Source organism: Ziziphus jujuba, chromosome 9 (genome assembly GCF_031755915.1).
Source record: "Ziziphus jujuba cultivar Dongzao chromosome 9, ASM3175591v1".
NCBI classification, from domain to species: domain Eukaryota; kingdom Viridiplantae; phylum Streptophyta; class Magnoliopsida; order Rosales; family Rhamnaceae; genus Ziziphus; species Ziziphus jujuba.
This window is the reverse complement of record NC_083387.1, coordinates 10,657,688-10,678,288: the sequence shown is the minus strand read 5'-3', so window position 1 is coordinate 10,678,288 and position 20,601 is coordinate 10,657,688. Positions and strand designations below refer to the sequence as shown.

Genomic DNA, 20,601 nt, shown 5'->3' with positions numbered 1-20,601 from the left:
TTAGTTACTCGTTGTATTAATTGGGGGCAAAAGCTTTTTTTTTTTTTTAATTTATAATCATGAAAAATCTGTGAAAGTCGATTTTGTCCACTGCCTCCCATCTTATTACCCAAAAAAAAGAAAAAGGAAAAAAAAAGAAAAAGTTGGCAAACAAAGAAAGCAAAGTAAGACCAAGTGTCAAATCCAACATAATTAAAGCGCATCATAATTATTCAATCAGCATCAAACGGCAAGCTTTCCAACTCAGTCCAAAGTCCAAACTCCAACCCGAAATTTTGCCGGAAAACTACAAAACTCTGTGTATGTATTATTTATAGAGAAAGAGAGAGAGACAGAGAGAGAGGTGTCCATAACCATAAAGGAAAGGCTGACATTTTCCCACAACTCAACTTTCTTTTCCTCTCTCTCTCTCTCTCTCTCTCTCTCTCCCCTTTTCATTTTTTTTTTTTTTGGGGGGCAATTTCTTAAAAGTTCTCAATAATCACATAGGAAGAGAGTGCTTTGTAAGGCCAAGGCACATATATGCAGATCTTGGGAAATAATTCATTGTTATTATGAAATAGTAAAAAGTTCATTGATCTATGTAATTTGTACGAGTTTGGATGGAGGAATGGTTGGGGAATTGGAATAACATGAGGTTTCAAAATTGGAGAAGCCAAAAAAACAGAAATACAGTAGTAGTACTAGTACGAGATCTCATCATTCCCATGCAACAAAGCCATGGATGAGATACCTGGCTCTTTGGGGACCACTGCCAGTTTCTCTTTGAGACTGGGCCAGACAATTTTTTCCTCTGCTTCCCTCCTCTTCATGTCTTTGGGTGTTCAGTTCTATAGCTACACTGCTTTCTGGTAATGTTTTATTCTTGTTCTCTACTCTTTATTTCTTTTTTTGCTTCCACTTTATTTGGCAGTTTTTCCTTTTTTTTTTTATTTTTTTTTTTAAACTTTATTTAGCAAACTCAAATTTTGCATATCCATGATTCATTCCTCTGATTCTTCTTTTCTTCATTCTTCCCCTTTTTCCATGGAGTAGATTGATTGACAAAGGCAAATTCGCCAATCTATATAATGGATGAAACCTTGCTGGAGTTTTTTGAGTCTGAATCTAGTTGGTTGTCTAATAAAAGTCGTTGTATTCTTGAGATCAATCTGGAATAGGATTATTTCTAAAGTTTTGCCAGACTGCTTACATGATGACATGTTGATGTTCTTACCATGCCTATTGTGTCGAAGTGCATCAAAATTTTGGTTTAAAATAAACTTTTTAATGCAGCATTAATAAAAAAATTGTATATCTGGGTAAGTCTGTTTTATGTAGTTTTGAGTGTAGTATCAAATGGCGTACTGAATTGCCTAATGCTAGAACACACACAAATAGGAAAAATATGGAAACTTTTGGAATGAAATTGGGTCCCATTTTCTCTATGGGACTACTCTTTCTCAGTAAGCCTGATGAGAGAGCATTTGTCTAAAACCCCAAAAAATGAAGTCATTTTGAACATTCGTTCCAGAACCAGTTTTGATTGGAATTTTCTAGGCTAATACCGAATCTTCAATTTTCATCTTTGGGCAAAAAACTTCATGTCTAAAGCAAATATCAACAGCCAAGAAACCAGACGACCTATCGGTAAAAGTTCCAGGCAGCAAACAATCTGATAAGATTTTTAGTAGGACGTGCAATTCACCATGATGCTAAAAGATAAAAAGATAAACTTCAAGCAATGACTTTGTTATGGAGTCAAACCATAAACACTGTCATTTATAATCCTGGAACAAGAATCTACTAGCAATGCATTTTGCATCTACAGTATGTAGAACTTGGTTTATTCTCATATTCTCAAGTGCAGCGTTTTCCATTGTTTGATCTGAATCTTTGACAATACAGCTACCTGGTAACGATCATGGGTTTGGTTATACCATGGAGTTTCACTTTGGCACTGGTGGATGGATACTCTGTTCTTGCTAAATGCCCTCTTCGCCAGCCCGGAATTCTGCTGATAATTGTCATTGGAGATTGGGTAAGCACCATCTTTGCATAATTTTAACGCTTCCCTCTTATTCCCATACCAACCAGCACTTGTGACATTCAAAATGTGCCACTACAGGTATTATCGGTTCTAACACTAGCAGCAGCCTGCTCAACGGCTAGTGTTGTCGATCTCCTGCTCCATGCCAATGGAGCTTATTGCCCTCCCAAGTTCTGTAATAGATATCAAATATCTGCTGCAATGGCTTTCTTGTCATGGTTCTTGTCTTCGGCATCATGTCTCTTCAATATTTGGTTGCTTCCTTCACTGTAATTCTTGTTGGGAGTTTGTTTTTGTCTTCCAATTTGAAGAATTTTGTAAAAAGCTATTTTTTTTTTTTGGAATAAATACGAATTTTGTACACTAATACTGTTCAAATTGTAATTACTAATTTCCTGTAATCCAGTTTGAAGTGTATATGTTCCTCAACTTGTATTAATGAAAGTAAATTAGCTAGCACAATTGTAATAATTAAATGGGAAAATTCTTTCATCAAAATCTGTTTCAACTTTCAAATAATAGTTCATCTTTCTCCCATCAACAAACATATGTAATCTATGTTTCACAGAGTTCATAGATCTGGTGACAAAATGTACATGAATCAAAATGGATAATGCTATCACTTCATATTGCATGAACTTTCACAGGGTTCATGATTCTTGTGATAATATGGTTGGTATTTTAATCTTATCAATCACGTTTTAAGGAGGTGATTGTTTACTTCCTTGTGCACAAGGAAAAAGGTATTTACTTTCATACCGGTCAAGCTCCTTTATCCGAAACGTGGATCAAAGTCGGCATTTTTCAAGCCTATTGCTTTATTTTGCCTAATGGCACCTCTTCCATAAGAGGGGAGGTGGAGGGTAAGCAGGCCTCCTCTTCTTCTTCTTCTTCTTCTTCTTCTTGGCCTGCTGCAGTTTCACAGAGACAGAAGATCAAGCCAAGATAATTTGAGTACCTTTTTCCTTTAGCTTGCAGCAAGTTTGACACCAACTTTATGGTTGAATTCCTGCCAGTACACAAAACTGATCTAACCCTCTTTCCTGCACATCTGAGTTTCCACCATTTCTTTCCTCAACAAATCTGCCACTTCTATGTTCCCTTGTTTCATATATCCACAAATAAAAGCATTGTAAATCTCAGAATTCGGTTTGAAGCCTTTTCCCACCATCTTTGCCTGAAGCTTCAATGCCTCTTCCATCTTCCCCTCCTGACACAACCCTGTTATCAAAATCTCATAACTCTTTCCCGTTGGACAGTAATCAAAATGTCTTATTGCACCATTCAAAATCTCCAAAGCTTCTAAAACCCTATTCTTATCACAAAACCCTCTAACCAATGCCTCCATTGTGGAAGCATTGGGCCTAAAGTCTTTCCTACGCATATCTTCATAAACGAGTTTAGATGATTCAACATTTCCAATCTTGCAATAGCCATTGATAAGATGCTCATAAGTTGTAGTGCTGCTCTCTATTCCATTCAATGCCATTTCTCTGAAAAATTCTTCAGCTCTCTCTATCTCTCCAATTCTGCAAAACCCACCAATCATGGTGTTATAAGCCACAACATCGGGCTCCACTTTCTTTGCTACCATTTCATTCCATGAGTCCTCCGCTTCATCCATTTTCCCTTCATCACAGTAGGCGGCCATCAAAATGCTGTAACTATAACCATCTGGGTTGCAATTCAATTCCTTCATTTGGTCCCAAATCTCCTTCACGTTCTCTACCAAACCATCCTGATAAAACCCCACCATCAAAGTATTCAAAGTTTGTACATTTGGTCTAAATCTAGAAACCCATTTCACATTTTGCTCCCCAATGCCACAATCCAACCCAAAAACCTCTCTGTAGATTGCGTAACCGGCATGTGCTCCTCGGCACAGCGAAACTTGCCGAATCAAACAGTTGCAGGTATTCACTCTTGGGCTAATCCCACGAGACATCAACATTCTCACAATCTGAATTGATGGGTCAATCTTTTTCGACTCCAAACAAGCTTTGAGTAGTAAATCGAACACAAACGGAGCAGACCCACATTGTGTGTAGGTCTTCACGAGGGACTCGAAGACTTTCAATGGCTTGGATTCCAGATCAAAATCTTCACCTTCATGACCTTCCGACCCATGAAGCCGAATAGCATCCTTCATCAGAATCTGGGCTTGGCCTTTGAGGCGGCCACGAGCGAGGATGTGAATAGTGGTGGAATAGGAAAGGAGGTTGTGGTCGCAGAGAGACTTGGTTTGGGTCCAGAGGAAGAAGCGGAGGACAAGATGGGGATTGTTTTTGAGTTGGAGGGAAATTTGGGAAAACTGAGTTGGGTCGAAGCCGTCCGGGTAGATAGACCGGAGGTAATTCCAGCGAGATTTTGAACGGTGGTGGGTGAGGACTGAAACGACGGTTGGGATCAGAGAATTTGATTGATCGGATGCTGGGGAAGAAGAGAAGGATGAAAGAGAGAAGGGTTTGTGTTTTGGGATTGGGAAGAGGAAGCGATTTAGAATTGAAATCGCCATTGAACCACGCAGAAAGAAGGTGGAGCAGAGCAACTACTATGGCTGCAACACCTGCTTTGCATTTTTCTAAACACGTTGCTCAGAGTAGCGACTTTTCGCTTTCTCACATCGAATAAAGATTCTAAATTACCAAGTACAATATTAATTACAAAAATATTGAATATTACGTCAAAAAAAAAAAAAAAAAAAAGAAGAATTGATTGTCTTAAAAAAGGTCAAAAAATTTATATAATTTTTTATAAACTTTGTCACATTACCTCCCATACAAATTTTATTGATTTTGTATTAGTTTAGTCTAATTATAATATTTTCTTTTTCTAGTGAATTCGTTATTAGCTATTCACACTTTTCAGAAGTAAAATAGAATGTAATAAAATTGTTTCCAAATGAAGTGACATGGACAGTACACAACTAATTTTATAAAATTCATTCACTGAAAATTAAGTGACACAAAAATAATAGTTTAAAAGAGTCATATGTAAAGTTTTATAATTTAAGAGTAAAGGGAAAAAGGTGTCATAATTTGAAAGTAAAATGATATTAAACCATTTTAACAACAAAACTGAAAATTCTCACTATTGCATATATCAAGACTTGGTGGTAATCGGTGGTAAATATAGATATAGACGATTACTAAGTTAACATATATGGATCTGCCACTTAAAAGTTAGAGGAGTATATTAACCTTTATTATTTTAGCCTGTTTGTTATATTAGATTAAATTGGATAAGGTTGAATCATTTCAAACCAAATCCAATTAAATTCAACCTAACTTAAAATTGATTGTACCAAAATGAAGTTCATTTCAATTCAATCCAATCCTATTGCACAAACAAATTCTTTCTGATCTTTTTTACTTACTAAATATGTGTTTGACAGAATCTCTTTTTAAATCAAAAGTTCTACCTAAAAATTAAAAAACATTTTATTAAAAAAAATATGGATATTTGATAAAAGTGAACAAACAATGTTGATTAAAAAAATAATTTTTTTAAACTGTTTCAGAAAAACCAAAATTTTATGTTTTTTAAAAAAAAATTTATTTTTTTAATTTATATGAAATCTAAATGAACATTTAATGTAATTTTTTATTTACAACCAAATACTTATTAATTTTTTAATAATTTTTTTTTAAAAAAATCTATTATATAAAATTTGACAGCTAAATTTTTACTTTCGTTATCTATAGCAAACAAACCTTAGAAAGCCAAAACTAGAAGCTCTCTTTTCATTGGAAAGGGTCTAGGGCCGATGTTGGACTAGACTGTTCTGGATCACTTTCAATATGGGCTTTGGTTCTCTAAGACCCGGCCCGGTCAATATTAATGGGGCTAAATCTAATTGTAATCGTCCTTGGGCACTATGGTAGCTGTGGGTTTTCCTTAAATGTTGTCTGGACAACTTGTACAGGGGGTACATTCTAAGTGTACGTACCATACGCTAGTAGTGGGGATAAGCTTCCCAAATCCAATTCCATAAAGACATGAAGCAACAGAAAGAATCATATTCTTATTTATTTACTTTTTCTAATTAAGCTTTTATTATTTGCAAAGTACATTACTCATCCTTCTAGAGAATGGATTGGGACAACTACCACGCTACATATATATATATATATATATTATATGATCAGTTGCAGTCATCTGGAATATTCCCAAATGTTTATGTGTACCAAAGGAAACAATAACAACATGGAATGAAAAAGAATACTATATTGTAGGTGAAGGAACAGCTTTAACAATATTAATTAGTTACTTCAATTGTTTGATTCTTTGCAATCTAGCTTGTTATTTCCAACATTCACTGTACAGTTGACCAGATGAGGTACAAATTCTTTGTACCCATTTTATGATCATATTCTTCTACAATTTCTAGAGCAGTCAATAACAACCAATCAAATTGGTATATAAAACTCTTGGGCTCACTAAATTTGATATTCATCTTTAGGAAGCTTGTTAATTTGTCATCATGGGATTGGCTGGTAAAGCTGCCAGTTGTCAGTTTAGTGATTATAGAGAAGTTGTTTTTGAACACTATTTTATGTTACAATTACATATATGATATGATCGGTGGTGATGCTTCCTTAAGAGTATAATGAATTTCAAGATTTGGATAGAATGGATAGGTGGGGCCAAGAATGTAAAATAATCCGAACTTTACCATATTACTTAAAGAGTAGTTATTGAGAATCAGGTCCTTAAGATTGTTTTAATTTCATGGGGAACCAAAATATTGCCAATTGAAGAAGCAAAATATCATACGGACAACACTGATCTTTCAAGTAATAACCAAGCTACAAGCAATTATCTCATGGGACGCAATTGAGACTTGAGAGGTTTTACAAAAAAGAATTCCCGTAATGAGAATTTAATTTGTTCTCTACGTCATTCATTCTTCAAAGGAATTGGAAACACATGGAATACTAGGAGAGTTATTCTTTTATCATCATCTTTATCTAGCTACCATATAAATAAGATTTGGATAAAAATAGAGTGTGATATATACATATATACATAGGGTCTGCATCCAATTAATGAATCTATAAAAATTATATATTTAATACCACATAGCCCAAAATAATCAATCTTTAATTTCTTTATAAGGTTTCAATGATAATCATAGGTTGATTTACAATAGGTTAAAGAATTTGACTTTACGTCTTTAAGTAATTAAAGGGTATTTAGAATCCGTTTGGTATAGCTGATAAAGGTATAACTTTAGTTTATAGAGCTTTGTATAATAGATATTTTTGAAAAAGAAATTTTACGAAAAAGCTAATAAGTGTTTGGTTGTAAATAAAAAAACTGCATTAAATGCTCATTAACTGTATTAAATACTTATTAAATTTTCATATAAGGTAAAAGAAAAAAGTTTTTATAGATAAGCTTAAAATTTGAACTTCTCTAAAATAACTTTAAAAAAACTCATTTTTTGGTTAATAAGTATTTATTGATTTTTGTCAAACATCTTTATTTTTTTATAAAATAGTTTTTGATCTTCCAATAGAGCTTTTAAGCAAAAAAAAAAAAAAAACCATGTTAAACAAAACCTAGTCTAGCAGAATATCAACTAATCATGATGCTAATCACAACCAAATTTCAAAGATGCTGGGTTAGTTCATATTCTCTCTCACACATAAAGATAGCTTTTTGATAAGCGCACTTATAATATTCTTGTGGCCTGTACCTTATTTCGTATGATTTATATAATATATTCCTCATATATCCAAATCTCTTTTTGTTTTCTATCATTTACAATTTTTTTTCATTTTCTTATATGCTTCTCTGATTCATAATCTAATCTATATAAGTGGTTTACTAACTAAACCAATTTTATTTGACCCATATAACCCAACCTTAAAGAGTACTTCTTCTGCAGAGGATTAATAACAATAATATACAACTAATTCTTCAATTTATATATATTTTTTGGGTAAATTAATTTACTTTTGTGCATATTTTTATTGACAAAAATCTTATGCAAAGTGCATAATTCGTATATATTCTAATGTGGGACATGATCACTTTTATTTATTTATTTATTTAATTTTTTGGGTACCTAAAAGGGGCATGACCTATAAATATATATGCTTTATGTCTGCTCTTCTCCTTCCTTGACGTGAGGATTCGCATGCTCACTCAATTTACCACCATCACCACCATCCCTCAAAAAGCATATAATTCCATTCATTTTTGCTTCAACATCAAGCTAAGCCAACACAAAAACCCAAATAAAAATTTTAAAAAAACAACTTAAGCCGAGATTCTACATTTCCCCGCCACTTTATACCCAGTTTAATCAAACCAATCAATCCAAAAGAACAGAAAAACCCAAAAACAAATGACCCCCTATATATACATTTCTCCATAGCCTTCTTTATCCCAAGAGGCTAGCTAGAAAGTCCTCCTCCAAAACCAAACCTCTCCACCCCACACCACCACCCCCCCCCCCCCCCACCAAAAAAAAAAAAAAAAACACCATGAAATTCAGTGAGATATCCCACTTCAGCCACCCACACCACAGTCTGAAATTCGAATACACGGAATTCCCATTCAAGTGCGACGGATGCAAAGAAGTAGGCATAGGGTCTCGCTACAGTTGCACCATCTGCGATTTCGACCTCCACATGCACTGCGCCATCCCCACCCCATCCATCTCCCACCCTTTCTACACCAAATGCTCCTTCCAATTCCTCTCCCGTCCCCCGGGAGACCTCCCTCGCTTCTGCAACGCCTGCGAAAAGGACGTGACCGGGTTCCTCTACCACTGCAAGACCTGCGGTTTCGACCTCCACCCCTGCTGCGCCAAGCTCCCCATGGTGCTCGACGACGGGGATGTCAAGCTCTACCTGTACAGGAAAGTCAGCTCTCCATGCCATAAATGCGGGAGAAAAGGGAGGAGCTGGAGCTACAGGTCGAAATGCAAGAAGTACAACTTGCACGTGGCTTGCGTCAAGGAAATGCTGGTTGATAGTTGGCATGAGATATATGTTGGACGTGGGAAAGGAAGGAGGTTGGAGATGAATAAGATTCCGAGCTTGAAGAACACTCTGCAGAGCCATCACAAAAAGAGTAAAGGTAAGGTGAAGAAGTGTTGTGAGATGGCTGGGATGGCTCTTCAGTTTGTTATATCTGCTGTGCTTGGTGATCCTACTACTCTTATTGCTGGGGTTATTGGGTCTTTAATGTCTAGAGGATGAGGATGATGATAATCACATTCATGTTTATGTTCATGTTAGTGTCATAGGGGATAATGGGGATTATAGGATAGGCCCCTGATGTATTTGGATGGTTGTAATTTTTAGATGTTAAAATGTGCATGGGAGCTTGATCTTGTTTATTGAATAAATTCTCTCTCTAACAAGCAACATATTCCTATTGTTTTAGGAAATTTTTTTAATATTTATTTATTTTTTAAATCTTAATTTAAATATTCTTTTGTTTAGCTAGCAATTAATACTTTAGTAAACAATATCGGAGAGCTTATGTTATCCTATATGGAGTACTTTCTAATAGGTAAAAGATTATGAACTATATGTGCACTGGGAAAGCTTCTTACAGATAAAAGACTCAATGTCGGATAACAGTTATCTGAAGTTGTCTAGTGAAAATTTAAAAAAAAAAAGAAAAAAAGAAAAAAAAAAAAAAAAGGTTTTTGGGAAAAAGTAGGTACAAATTATGTTTCACAATCGGAGTTATAGGCCCGAGAAATGGTACTCCAGGTTAAAGTGTTTTTCATTTTTTTTTTTATTTTGTTGTATTCACCTTTTATGATGTTGAATCCCCAAGTACAAAGATTTACAACTACAGGCCAGTTTAGCTTTTGATAAAAAACACAAAAGAAAAGTAAAAAAGCACCAGTTTTCTAAGCCATGTGAGGATTACAAACGGGGTGGTCCAGTTATGTAGCAGTTTTTAACTTCTTTTTTTTTTTTTTCTTTTACTTTTTTTGCCCAAAAAAAGTAGTTTTCAACTAATTAAAAAGCAACTCCAAAGGAATAAAATGTCGGGAATATATATATATATATATATATAGTTATTTTTCTTGTCCTAATTTATTTTCTTTAAATTGAATAGTTTCTGTGAGGACGAAAAAAAAAAAAATGATAGTTTTTAATATTTTTATACCAAAGTTTGGATAGTAAATAAAGGTACTTTTTTTACTTTTATAGTCACATTTATTTCAATGATTATTATTTTATTTGTCCATCTTGGGTGGGAACTGTTTTGCAGAATGAAAGAGATGTATTGGATCCTTCTTATTCTTCTTGTGATTAATTAGGCAATACAATTGGACTGTAGACCTTAAATGGTTTAGATTCTTTATGTGACTCAAATTAACTGATTAGATTCTTCGAAGCTCGTTGGGTTATATATAGAAATATAGACGATCAATCATATACATCACAACTGTTAATTCAAATAAAAGATGAGAAATTTCTAATTGCACTACCGTTTATACTGTATACAGTTTCATTATCTATTTATATTTTTATCCCTATCTAAAATTACTATTAAAGATATTTATTAACTAAATTTATTTAAATAATTTCTTTATACAGTCTCATTTTTTTTTTCTCAAATAATACATTGCATATATCCATCTAACTTATACTCTATTAAAAATTAGGGTTGCACATACAATAATTATTCACAAATTATGGAAGCCCAAAAATATGAAAGAGTAAGATATATTTAGCTTTTTCTTCTTCTTCTTTTTTTGATTTTGTGATGATTGCTTTAGTTTAGATTATTTTTTCTATCATATGCTAATAACAAGGTCGGTTTATATTTGACTTTTGTATGTCAAATTTCATCTTTTATTTGGAAGTTTAAAACTGAATATTTTTTAATTATTCAAAAGCGTCCATCCGAACATTATCAAGATGTTTACCTTTTATCTGTCGAGCATTATATATATACAGATATTAAATACCTTACGCTATGAAACATGCCTTTTTTTTTTTTTTTTTTTAATCATTGATGGTTTACATCTAGTTGAATGTAAAAAAATTCAGGATGAAAAAAATATAGATAATGGAAGTGTTGTATTATATTATTATTTATGTTGACAATATTTTTGTTACTTTTGTCGTTGTTATAGTTGTTCATCGTACCAGGATGTCTAATGCTGCCAGTTGTTGATAAATGATTTAAACATCGTCAAATATGTACCCAAAGATGGAAAACACCATATGCTCTCCAAATAAAAGCTTTCAAGGGCTTAATTTTAGATGATGTAGCCACTCATGAGATAATAGATTTAGACAATCTATACTTTTGAACAAATTAGTTGCGATTATGACACTAAATACAATCTCAAAATGATCTTTTTGTACTTTTACTTTTGGTGATTGATATAAAGCAGGTCCATTATAGTTTTGCATTTTTATCTCTAAATAAAATTAAGACTTTTAATGTCTCTAAATTTTGTTCGAACATTTACAATCGAACAATTTTAACATATTCAAAAATATACAAATAGATTTTTTAATGGTGTACAAAAGTTTATGATTGAACATAAAAATTATACCCATGTGGAATTGCATGTTCATAAGTATATAGCTAAACAAAAGGATAATATTCAGAATTTCACAACCGAACATCTAAAATGCATACAGAAGTTTATGATCGAATGCTCCAAAATAATAAATTATAATTTTGAAAATATTCAAAGGTATACAAATGAATATTTTAATGTCATACAAAAGTTTACGACCGAACATCTAAAAATATACCCATGTGAAATTACATGTTCAGACGTATACAACTAAACAAAATGATAACGTTCAAAAGTTTACAATCGATCATCTGCAAATTTATGACTAAACGCTCCAAAATAGTAAGTTATAATTTTGAAGATGTTCAAAAATGTAAATCAACTCTAATTCAAACGAGAAAGAACAAAAAAATAGAAAAAATAATATTTTAATAAAATTAATTTTAAAGGGACTGTTTATAGTTATTTTAAAATTGTAAAAAGAATTTTTATTTGTAAAAGATATGTACTTTTAGGATTGTGTGAATTAGGGATATTTTAGAAATAAATAAGATTAAATTAAGTAATTTTATATTTTTTATACATTTAAATAGTAATGTATAAAGAATGGAATTGTAAAGAGGTCATTTTAGAATTGTAAAAAAAACCACTCTAAAAGATGTGTATAGATATTCGGATTTGATGTAGGCTGATTCTTTGCTATGCTTTTTGGGTCCTTGGTTTACGCTATTCTTTTAATCCTAGTTATTGTTTTCAAAATCATTTAATCTAATGCCCAAAATATGTTGATAAATAACATATTTTTTGCACATGATTCTTAAATCTCAACTCACTCATATGAAACATATGTGATTTCTCCCTTTCTTTTATCTAAGTTCCTTAATCTATCAAAAACAATAGAAAACATATGTGATTTCTCCCTTTCTTTTATCTAAGTTCCTTAATCTATCAAAAACAATAGAATTTCCAGGAAAGCAGAAAAAAGCCGCTAGCATCAAGATTTCAAGCTTCGATAAGTTTGAACCGTTTATTTTTATTTTTTTTATAAGATGATGGGTCTGCATGTGTTTTGCCTTCTAAACCTACTTTTAGTATATTAGTTTTTTTTTTTTTTTCTGCTATTAAGGTTATGGGAAAGGAAAGGTTGAGGTTTTGTGACATTAATAATGAAAAAAATAATAGAAGAAAAAAATCAAAACTTATTAGTGAAATTAAAAAGGGACTTTTTCTCTGGGTTGGAGATGACTATCGGTTTATAAGCTTCAAATCTTCATCCTAGGCTTCCCATGGCTTCTCTGTTTCTTTATTATTATTATTACTATTATTATTAATATTATTTTAATGGAATTCTATCTTTTATAGATTGTCTTACTTAGGCAAAAGAAAGCGAAAAGAAAAGATACATGCATTGCATCTGAGTTGAGTTTATAGTTTTAATAATTATGTGCAAGTCATGTGTTACTAAATAATGTGTCGAACATTCTGATTATTGAATTAAATGATTTTGAAAAGAATAACCAGGATTAAAAAAGAGTAGCATAGGCAAGGACAGAAAAATAGCATAGACGGGATTTAGATCCTTGATATGGTTAGATCTTGTAGAGATCTTTATGTAGCTTCTATGCGTTAATCCATATCATCCAACTAATTTTTAAAAAATTTAAAAGAGCAACCTGAAAAAAAAAAAAATATATATATATATATATATATGTATATATGATACCCAGTATTGATTATTATTGTGGGTTAATTTAACTTTTTAAGGTTGATTAAATTTTTTTTTCCTATATAGCAGCTCATATGACAATGTCTCTCTCCATCAATCCTTCACAAGAAACTTATTGTATCAAAATGCAGCTTTCTTTTATTTTGGGAGAAAAATAATATATATATATATAGCTTTTACGATGTACACTATTCATATGCGGACCGTACTAAAAGTTAATATTTTTTTAAAAAAGACATCGACTTTGCTGTGTACACTGTGTACATATACATAGCAAAAGCAATGTTTTTTTCTAAAAAAAAAAAAATCAATTTTGGATACGGTTCACACCTTAAAATTACCCTATATATAAGCATGACATGGCCGTAAGATTCATTTGGAACATATAGGTTATTTAATTAAATAATATATAGCATATGCTCGGCAATTGAGATCAAAAAATGTGTAATGAAAGGAAATCATGAAATGGAATTAATTAATGCGGGTTTAGAATGACATAGGATTCCAAGATGAATGCTAACATATAGTAGTTTTTGTACAACATATTTTTTTTTCCCATTTTGGAGCTACAGATTTTTGAACTTAGGATTAAGAATAAGAATACAAAAATTAATCATCATAATTCAAAGGCTTGCATACCGTACGTTGACAAATTGAGATTAAAAAAACCTTATATTTTGGTCCCTAACTATGCCATACATAAGATCAAACCCTATTCAAATTGCGCGTATTTTTGACAAACTTCTCAAGCTACATACTAAAACGAATAAGAAAATTAAATTGACACCACTATCTATGTTCCAAGTTTATAATAACTTTCTAATCTAACAAAAATATACGTGTCCACAATTAAATCATGCTAAACAATTTAAAAATGAATCTCCTATTTTATTTCCATTCGATTAAAACGTTAAATTCCAAAATAGCGTGCTAAAACTTAGACTAACAAATAATAAAATCACATATAAACGAAAATCAATATGTCTCTTATATGGTATACCAAGAAAAAAATAAGTCCAAAAAAATGACGACCGAGCCCATGCGGCAACAAACCAGCAGCCTTATCAGCACACCGATTTAGGATTATTTAATTACATAAATAATAAAACCATTTCAAATCCTCTAACTAAAACAACTCCTATATATATATATATATATATATAAATCCTTCTTCAAAGCCCTCCAAAAACCAAAAACCAAAGAATGGGTAATTGTCGTTCATGTCAGTCAACCTCCATAGCCATATCATCAAATGTAAAGCTGATTCTTCAAGACGGACAGCTTCAAGAATTCTCACACCCTGTTAAGGTCTCCCAAGTACTTCAAAACTATAGCTCTCCCAGCTGTTTTATATGTGACTCCGATGATATGGAGGTTGGAGAGTTTGTTTGTGCACTGAATGGAGACGAAGAGCTTCAGGTGGGTCAGCTGTACTTCGTGTTGCCATTGAAGCTGTTGAAATCTCCATTTCAAGCCAAGGACATGGCTGCTTTGGCTGTTAAGGCTAGTTTGGCAATTGAAGGGAGATGCTGTCGGCGTCCATTGAAAGGGGCTGATCCTTTAGTGTTTAACACCAAGATGGATGCCAAGAAGGGTCGGAGTTCGGTTGATATTGAACATATACGTAGGGGCGGCAGCAGTGCAGGCGGCCATGGCGGTGGAGTTGTGAGAGAAAGAAAAAGGACAGGTGGTGGCCGGGGACATGGTTTTATAACAACATTGAGCGTAATTGTTGAGTAGTAAATTAGCCATATATTCATATAAATCAAGGAGTCTCTTATTTGGGATTATGGAAAAAATGTATTATATGGAAGATCCTTTTTTTTTTTTTTTTTTAATTGAGGATCATCCTATTATGAGTAATAGAATTTCGAAAAAGAGATTTGTATATATATGCACATATGGGCTTTCCATGGGGAGGCAGTGATTAATTTGCCGTCCATCCATAAAATATTAATATTTTTAGTTAAATCTGGTGTTAATTCATTTAGCAAAGACTTTATATATGCACATACTTAGTAATTTATTTGAATATATATATGATTTCTTTTGTTAATATATACTTGTAAATTTTCTTTAGAAACGTGTACAGAATTGGATATTTCAAGTAATGAATATTGTATAAGAGAGGAATGGTATATGTGCAAGTAAATCTATAATATGGCATGTAAGACTAATGAATAGTTAGAGGTATCAAATAAATTTCTCAAATATATATGCTAAGTGACTTGCTTTAATATTTGATTAACTTATGTTTAATTATATTTATGTTTTCAATGGTCTATTGATCCCTAATTAGGTTATATTAATATGTAAATTAATAAAATTGGCATAATAATTTTATTTATTAACATATTAAAATATTATATCAATATGTTAAAATATCGATAAATTAGCATTTGGTATACATTTGATAGATTAATTTGATACCTTTAACATTAATTACTTCTTGACTGATATTTATATCTTAAAACTTATATATGTTGTAAGTTGTGATTATCTATGTAGATAAATTTTCTGTTTTCACATTTGAATTATGGCATACTTCATCTACCTAAAGTATCATTGAAGGTTATTGATTTAGATCATTAGATAGATTTATTTTTTTAGCTAATATAACTGGGTAATCAAAATTAGGTAATAGATTTGATGCTTATATATACTATATATATGAAAACAAAATTTCAGCTTATTCTGAAATAGATGTTGATGCTCTCATGGTCTCTCAAGATAAATTAAGGACTATCTTCTAGGAAATCAATTTTGCATATGGTATATATATGGTCGTTCTGTACTAAATGATGTCACATATGTTATGCTGTGAAACATACTCCAAATTATGTGTAGAAAATTCCAATTCCAAATTTATCTAAAAAATAGTGGCTTTAATATTGAAATATGTAGACATGAAGTTTGAAGAGAGAATACATATATAGACCCGCTGGTAAACTGGTAATTACCTCCAAAATTATCACTGATAGTTTATAGTTATACAGCTCCAAATTATATAATATATAAATCTCATAAGAACTAGAGTTAGTAAAAAGTGAATTTTCCATCAACATGTGAACATATGAAATATAATTGAGGAACACTGTCATGACTTTGATTTAAAGTCTCATCATTTTCAAAAGTTTAAGCTCCTTAAAAAGGTAACTAAAGATCGATTACATACTATAAGAGCTAAATTTTTCATAAAAAGATAATACCAATATAAAACAAAGAAAAATATAAATAATAATGGACCAATATATAGAAAACAAAATGGGCACTCAAAACCTTTTTTAGCCTAGCATACTCTCTAGATTTCTCTAACTAGATATATAGCTTTGATGAGAAGTAGTTAAATAATTTGTTAAATGATTAATTAAGAAATGAATGGTATTGTATTGATGATTTGCCAAAAGAGAAGAACGAGACAACCTATGTGGAGACAGAAATGGACATTGAAAGAAAAGCAAGCTACATATATATATATATATATATATATATTGCCACAATATTGGCTTTGTATAACATATAAAAATATAATTGGGTCCCCAAAAGCAAACCAATGTGAAATGAAAGTTTGTTCTATCAGCACGCAATAAAAATGGGATATGGAAGACCAAACTTTTTGACCTTGTGGACTTCCTAGAAGGAATATATTTTATTTGCCATGCCTCCTCTCTCTAAACGCGTCCATCATAATTAACGTGGGCCTTAAAGGGAATACGACATGCATCTAAATGAAATTGAATAGAAAATTCTGAGTGTTTGTTTGTTTCCTTTTTCGACATTTATTTATTTATTGTTATTATTATTATTTTTTCTGAATTTCCAATGGGTCTTCTATTTGTAAACACATGCATGCTTGAGCCAGCTGACTAGGATTATTAATTATCTCAAAAAACTCATTTTAATTAATTTAAAGCTAACGCCCAAAAATTATCTAGAGAAAGTGCTCTAATATTATTATCGTTGTTGTTGTTGTTTTAAATCTTGGCTAAATTAATTATTAACTTGACAGCTGCTAATTACAAATTTGGTTTATAGATACTCCACAACATGCGTTCGTGTTACGGAGTTCATTTATTAAGTAGATGAATGAAATGATTAATTAGCTAGCTTTTGATCATTTTCTTGTTAGGTTCTAATCCCACTTCTAATTCTTTAACTATTCTTTTGTGAGATCAAAAAGGGAAGCCAATTCTGCTTTGGGCAACTATGTTAATGTGATAAGATTTGAATATTAATTAATTAATTAGTTTTGTAATATCTAAAGCACTTTCGTAAACTTATACTTTTTTGGGAAGGACAATAAATTCTTTTTTTTTAAAAAAAAGAGAAATAATAGGGTCTGATGGAAAGAAGGAATTTTTGTACTCTAAAATACAATATTATAGAATATAAAAAATCAGTGCGGAACATAGATGATATTGATTATTATTCATTTCTCGGCCTTAATTTTTTAAAATTATTTTTTATTTTTATAATTTAAAATTCATATTTGAAAAAAGTGAAATTAAAAAAATAAAAACATTCTAATTCAATAAATTAATATTTGTTGCATGAACTTATGATCCCACTGCTTTCAATCACCATAAACAATACTTTTCAAACAAATTTGTTAAGCAATTTTTTTTTCTCTCTCTCTTGCTATTTCTTTTTAGTCTCTTACATCCTTCGTATCATATATATCTTTAGAGACATTTATATGATCAATTCTATAGTATTTCACAAACTACGTTCCGTTATTCCAAGGCCAATTTTTCTTGTGCTTATTCCCCACGAACTACCAATAAAATAGATCATCACTTACCTAAGTTTGCTTTTAATTGTAATCATTATTTGTACTTAAATGGAGGAAGGATCTTAATGACTTCTTCCTTTTGTCCTTGATGATATTTCTGGTTTAATGAATTAATTCTATTTTCTTTCAAGAAAAAAAAAAAAAAAAAAAGAAGAAGAAGATTTAGTCACGAGAAAAATCCCATCAAATGGTCTTTGTATATTGTAAAACTAGAAAGACTAATTGTCTTAGCTATAGATTACATTTTCTTTAAAAAATAAAAAAATAAAATCAAGCAATCATATACAGAATTAACAGGTACTTAGGAGATGCAATTTCGGTTTACCTCTTTTTTTTTTTTTTTTTTTTTTTGGTATATAGGTTTATCTTTAACTTGGTCTTCATTCTTCAATAAAAATAGGTTTATCTATAACTTGTTTTCCATTCAGGAATAAGTCCAAGTCTTTCTTCTTTGAGGAAAGTGGTACCATTAGTTCGATCGAAACCATATAATAAAGTAATGTCAAATTAGCATCTTAGAAAAATCATAATATCATAAAAAGGTTTCTTTAATAATAATAATAATAATAATAAATATCAACCAAAAAAAAAAATTTTAATATAAAAAAAAGGCCCCACACATGATTTTGAATATATTTTAAGTAAAAAAAGGTCAGATGGTTGTTGCATGGCCCTTTCCTAAGTCCCAATGCTTCTCTCTCTCTCTCTCTCTCTCACTCTCTCCCCCTCCCCCCTATAAATAAATAAATCCCCCCTCCTCTTCACCCATCCAAACATCAAACATTTTTTCTCTTGTTTTCTCTCTTTCTCCATCTCAAAACTCTCATCACTATACCACCAAATGGGTGTCTGTGCATCTTCCCAATACTACACAAGCAAAGAATATGGGAGCCTAAATTGGCCACACACAACCAAGATAATTCACCTAGATGGAAGTCTACAAGAACTAAGGCACACAGTGAAAGCATCCCAAATCCTGACCCAGAATCCAAACACTTTCCTTTGCAGCTCAGAATCTATGTACATCGACAAATTGGCCACTCAAATTCCTTCGGAAGAAGATCTGCAACTGGGTCAGATTTACTTTCTCATTCCAATTTCTCAGTCAAAAGCACCATTTTCTCTGCAGGATTTGTGTTCTCTAGCAATCAAAGCCAGCACAGCTCTTTCCCTAGCCAAGAAGAGATCTGCAGGGACTTTACCAGTAAAGGGTTTTGGTCACTTTCGGGCTGAGTCTGAGGCTCAGACTCCGGGATGCCGAAAAGTTTCCATTGAGCTTTGACACTATGGGCCAAGAAATACACAGCCTAATTAGAATTTGAATTTCTGTCTGAGAATCTGTTTTTTCTTTTTTTTTTTTTTTTTGGTTTGGTTGATTTAAGCTTCAAAACCAAAGCATCATCAATGGCAGAGATAGTAGATATTAAGGAATGCCCTTTGATTAGGAGTTTGTAGGAGGTCTTTGTGTAACCCAGATATTGATGGGACAGCACAAGGTTGATGTTAAGGGGTATATATGTTAGGAATTTATATATATATATATATATATATATATGTATATATATATAATATTGAAAAAGAGAGAACCTTACCTTATCTCATACACTTTTTTCCTTGCATTATTGAGAGACGCAGGACGTGTTTGGATTGTTCTTCCTAAGCTGTGTTTTTAATTATCCTTTTTTTTTTTTTGGGAAATATATTATTATTTCATTTTTTTAATTCCTTTTTATACTTTAAGTTTTATTTTACAAATCAAGAAGAAGAGTCCTTCAATTCCAAAGATGGTGTATTAATAAAACTTTTTAAATATTGGAGAAGGGAAGATTTGGAATTCTACTTTGCGGTTTTTTTCTTTTTTTCTTTTTGGGTGAAAAATGGTTTTGCAATAACTGAATTGTGACGATGTGTATAAAGAACTTAATTAATAAAATATATGAAGTTTCTATTTAAAGAAAAAAAAAAAAGAAGAAGCTAAATTCATTTATAAGCTCTTAACGCGTATAGATATATAATATAAGAAGTCAAAATTGGTAATTTCCCTTGGTGGATGTATTTGTCACCTTAAATTACGAAATCAGCAATGGAGTGTCAATTTCTATAGCTCCTACGTCTTATTTTTGTTTAGCATTCACACAGCTTTTAGTTTTTTGTTTTGTTCCTTTTTTAAATTATTATTATTATTTGATGGAGATTGAATCTAGTTTTACGAGTTAGCAAGTGAAAGCTTAGTTTTAGTTTTAGGAGTTAGCAAGTGAAAAAAAATTAATTCCCGAGAATTATTTTTTTGGGATTTAATTTTTTAAAAATAAATTTTTGTAGAATTATTTTTATAATGTTTAATTAATAATAAAATAATATAAAATTTATAAATAATCAAATAAATTTGTGAATTAAAAATAAAATTATATCTTAAAAAATAAATAAAATTAATTTTCTAAAAAAATTTTAAAATAACACATCAGTGTAATACATTCATTATAAGATTATATATATATATATATATATATATATATTTGTTTTACTTTCCACTGAATATT

General features: G+C 31.3%; 5 protein-coding genes across 5 annotated transcripts; 4 read left to right on the top strand and 1 right to left on the bottom strand.

Moving 5' to 3' along the window:
• Nucleotides 1-238: 238 nt before the first annotated feature.
• LOC107435758 (CASP-like protein 5C1) lies at nucleotides 239-2,446 on the top strand. The gene is made up of 3 exons (XM_016047383.4): nucleotides 239-851; nucleotides 1,888-2,020; nucleotides 2,108-2,446. The coding sequence occupies exons 1-3, from the start codon at nucleotides 721-723 to the stop codon at nucleotides 2,300-2,302; spliced, it is 459 nt and encodes a 152-aa protein (XP_015902869.1). The 5' UTR covers nucleotides 239-720; the 3' UTR covers nucleotides 2,303-2,446.
• Nucleotides 2,316-4,656, bottom strand: LOC107435767 (pentatricopeptide repeat-containing protein At2g15980). The gene has a single exon (XM_048481472.2). The coding sequence runs from the start codon at nucleotides 4,542-4,544 to the stop codon at nucleotides 3,060-3,062; it is 1,485 nt and encodes a 494-aa protein (XP_048337429.2). The 5' UTR covers nucleotides 4,545-4,656; the 3' UTR covers nucleotides 2,316-3,059.
• A 3,833-nt stretch (nucleotides 4,657-8,489) lies between these two features.
• Nucleotides 8,490-9,434, top strand: LOC107433917 (protein VACUOLELESS GAMETOPHYTES). The gene has a single exon (XM_025067255.3). It carries the CDS (start codon nucleotides 8,524-8,526, stop codon nucleotides 9,241-9,243), a length of 720 nt encoding a protein of 239 aa, XP_024923023.3. The 5' UTR covers nucleotides 8,490-8,523; the 3' UTR covers nucleotides 9,244-9,434.
• A 5,038-nt stretch (nucleotides 9,435-14,472) lies between these two features.
• LOC107435766 (uncharacterized) lies at nucleotides 14,473-15,009 on the top strand. The gene has a single exon (XM_016047393.1). The coding sequence runs from the start codon at nucleotides 14,473-14,475 to the stop codon at nucleotides 15,007-15,009; it is 537 nt and encodes a 178-aa protein (XP_015902879.1).
• Nucleotides 15,010-18,902: 3,893 nt separating this feature from the next.
• Nucleotides 18,903-19,343, top strand: LOC112489144 (uncharacterized). Its single transcript, XM_025067253.3, has one exon. It carries the CDS (start codon nucleotides 18,903-18,905, stop codon nucleotides 19,341-19,343), a length of 441 nt encoding a protein of 146 aa, XP_024923021.3.
• Nucleotides 19,344-20,601: the final 1,258 nt, after the last annotated feature.

Coding starts and splice junctions, on each gene's coding strand:
- LOC107435767 (XM_048481472.2), bottom strand. CDS start 4,544: ATGGCGATTTCAATTCTAAATCGCTTCCTCTTCCCAATCCCAAAACAC.
- LOC107433917 (XM_025067255.3), top strand. CDS start 8,524: ATGAAATTCAGTGAGATATCCCACTTCAGCCACCCACACCACAGTCTG.
- LOC107435758 (XM_016047383.4), top strand. CDS start 721: ATGGATGAGATACCTGGCTCTTTGGGGACCACTGCCAGTTTCTCTTTG. Junction 852..1,887: donor TATAGCTACACTGCTTTCTG/GTAATGTTTTAT, acceptor TTGACAATACAG/CTACCTGGTAACGATCATGG. Junction 2,021..2,107: donor TAATTGTCATTGGAGATTGG/GTAAGCACCATC, acceptor GTGCCACTACAG/GTATTATCGGTTCTAACACT.
- LOC107435766 (XM_016047393.1), top strand. CDS start 14,473: ATGGGTAATTGTCGTTCATGTCAGTCAACCTCCATAGCCATATCATCA.
- LOC112489144 (XM_025067253.3), top strand. CDS start 18,903: ATGGGTGTCTGTGCATCTTCCCAATACTACACAAGCAAAGAATATGGG.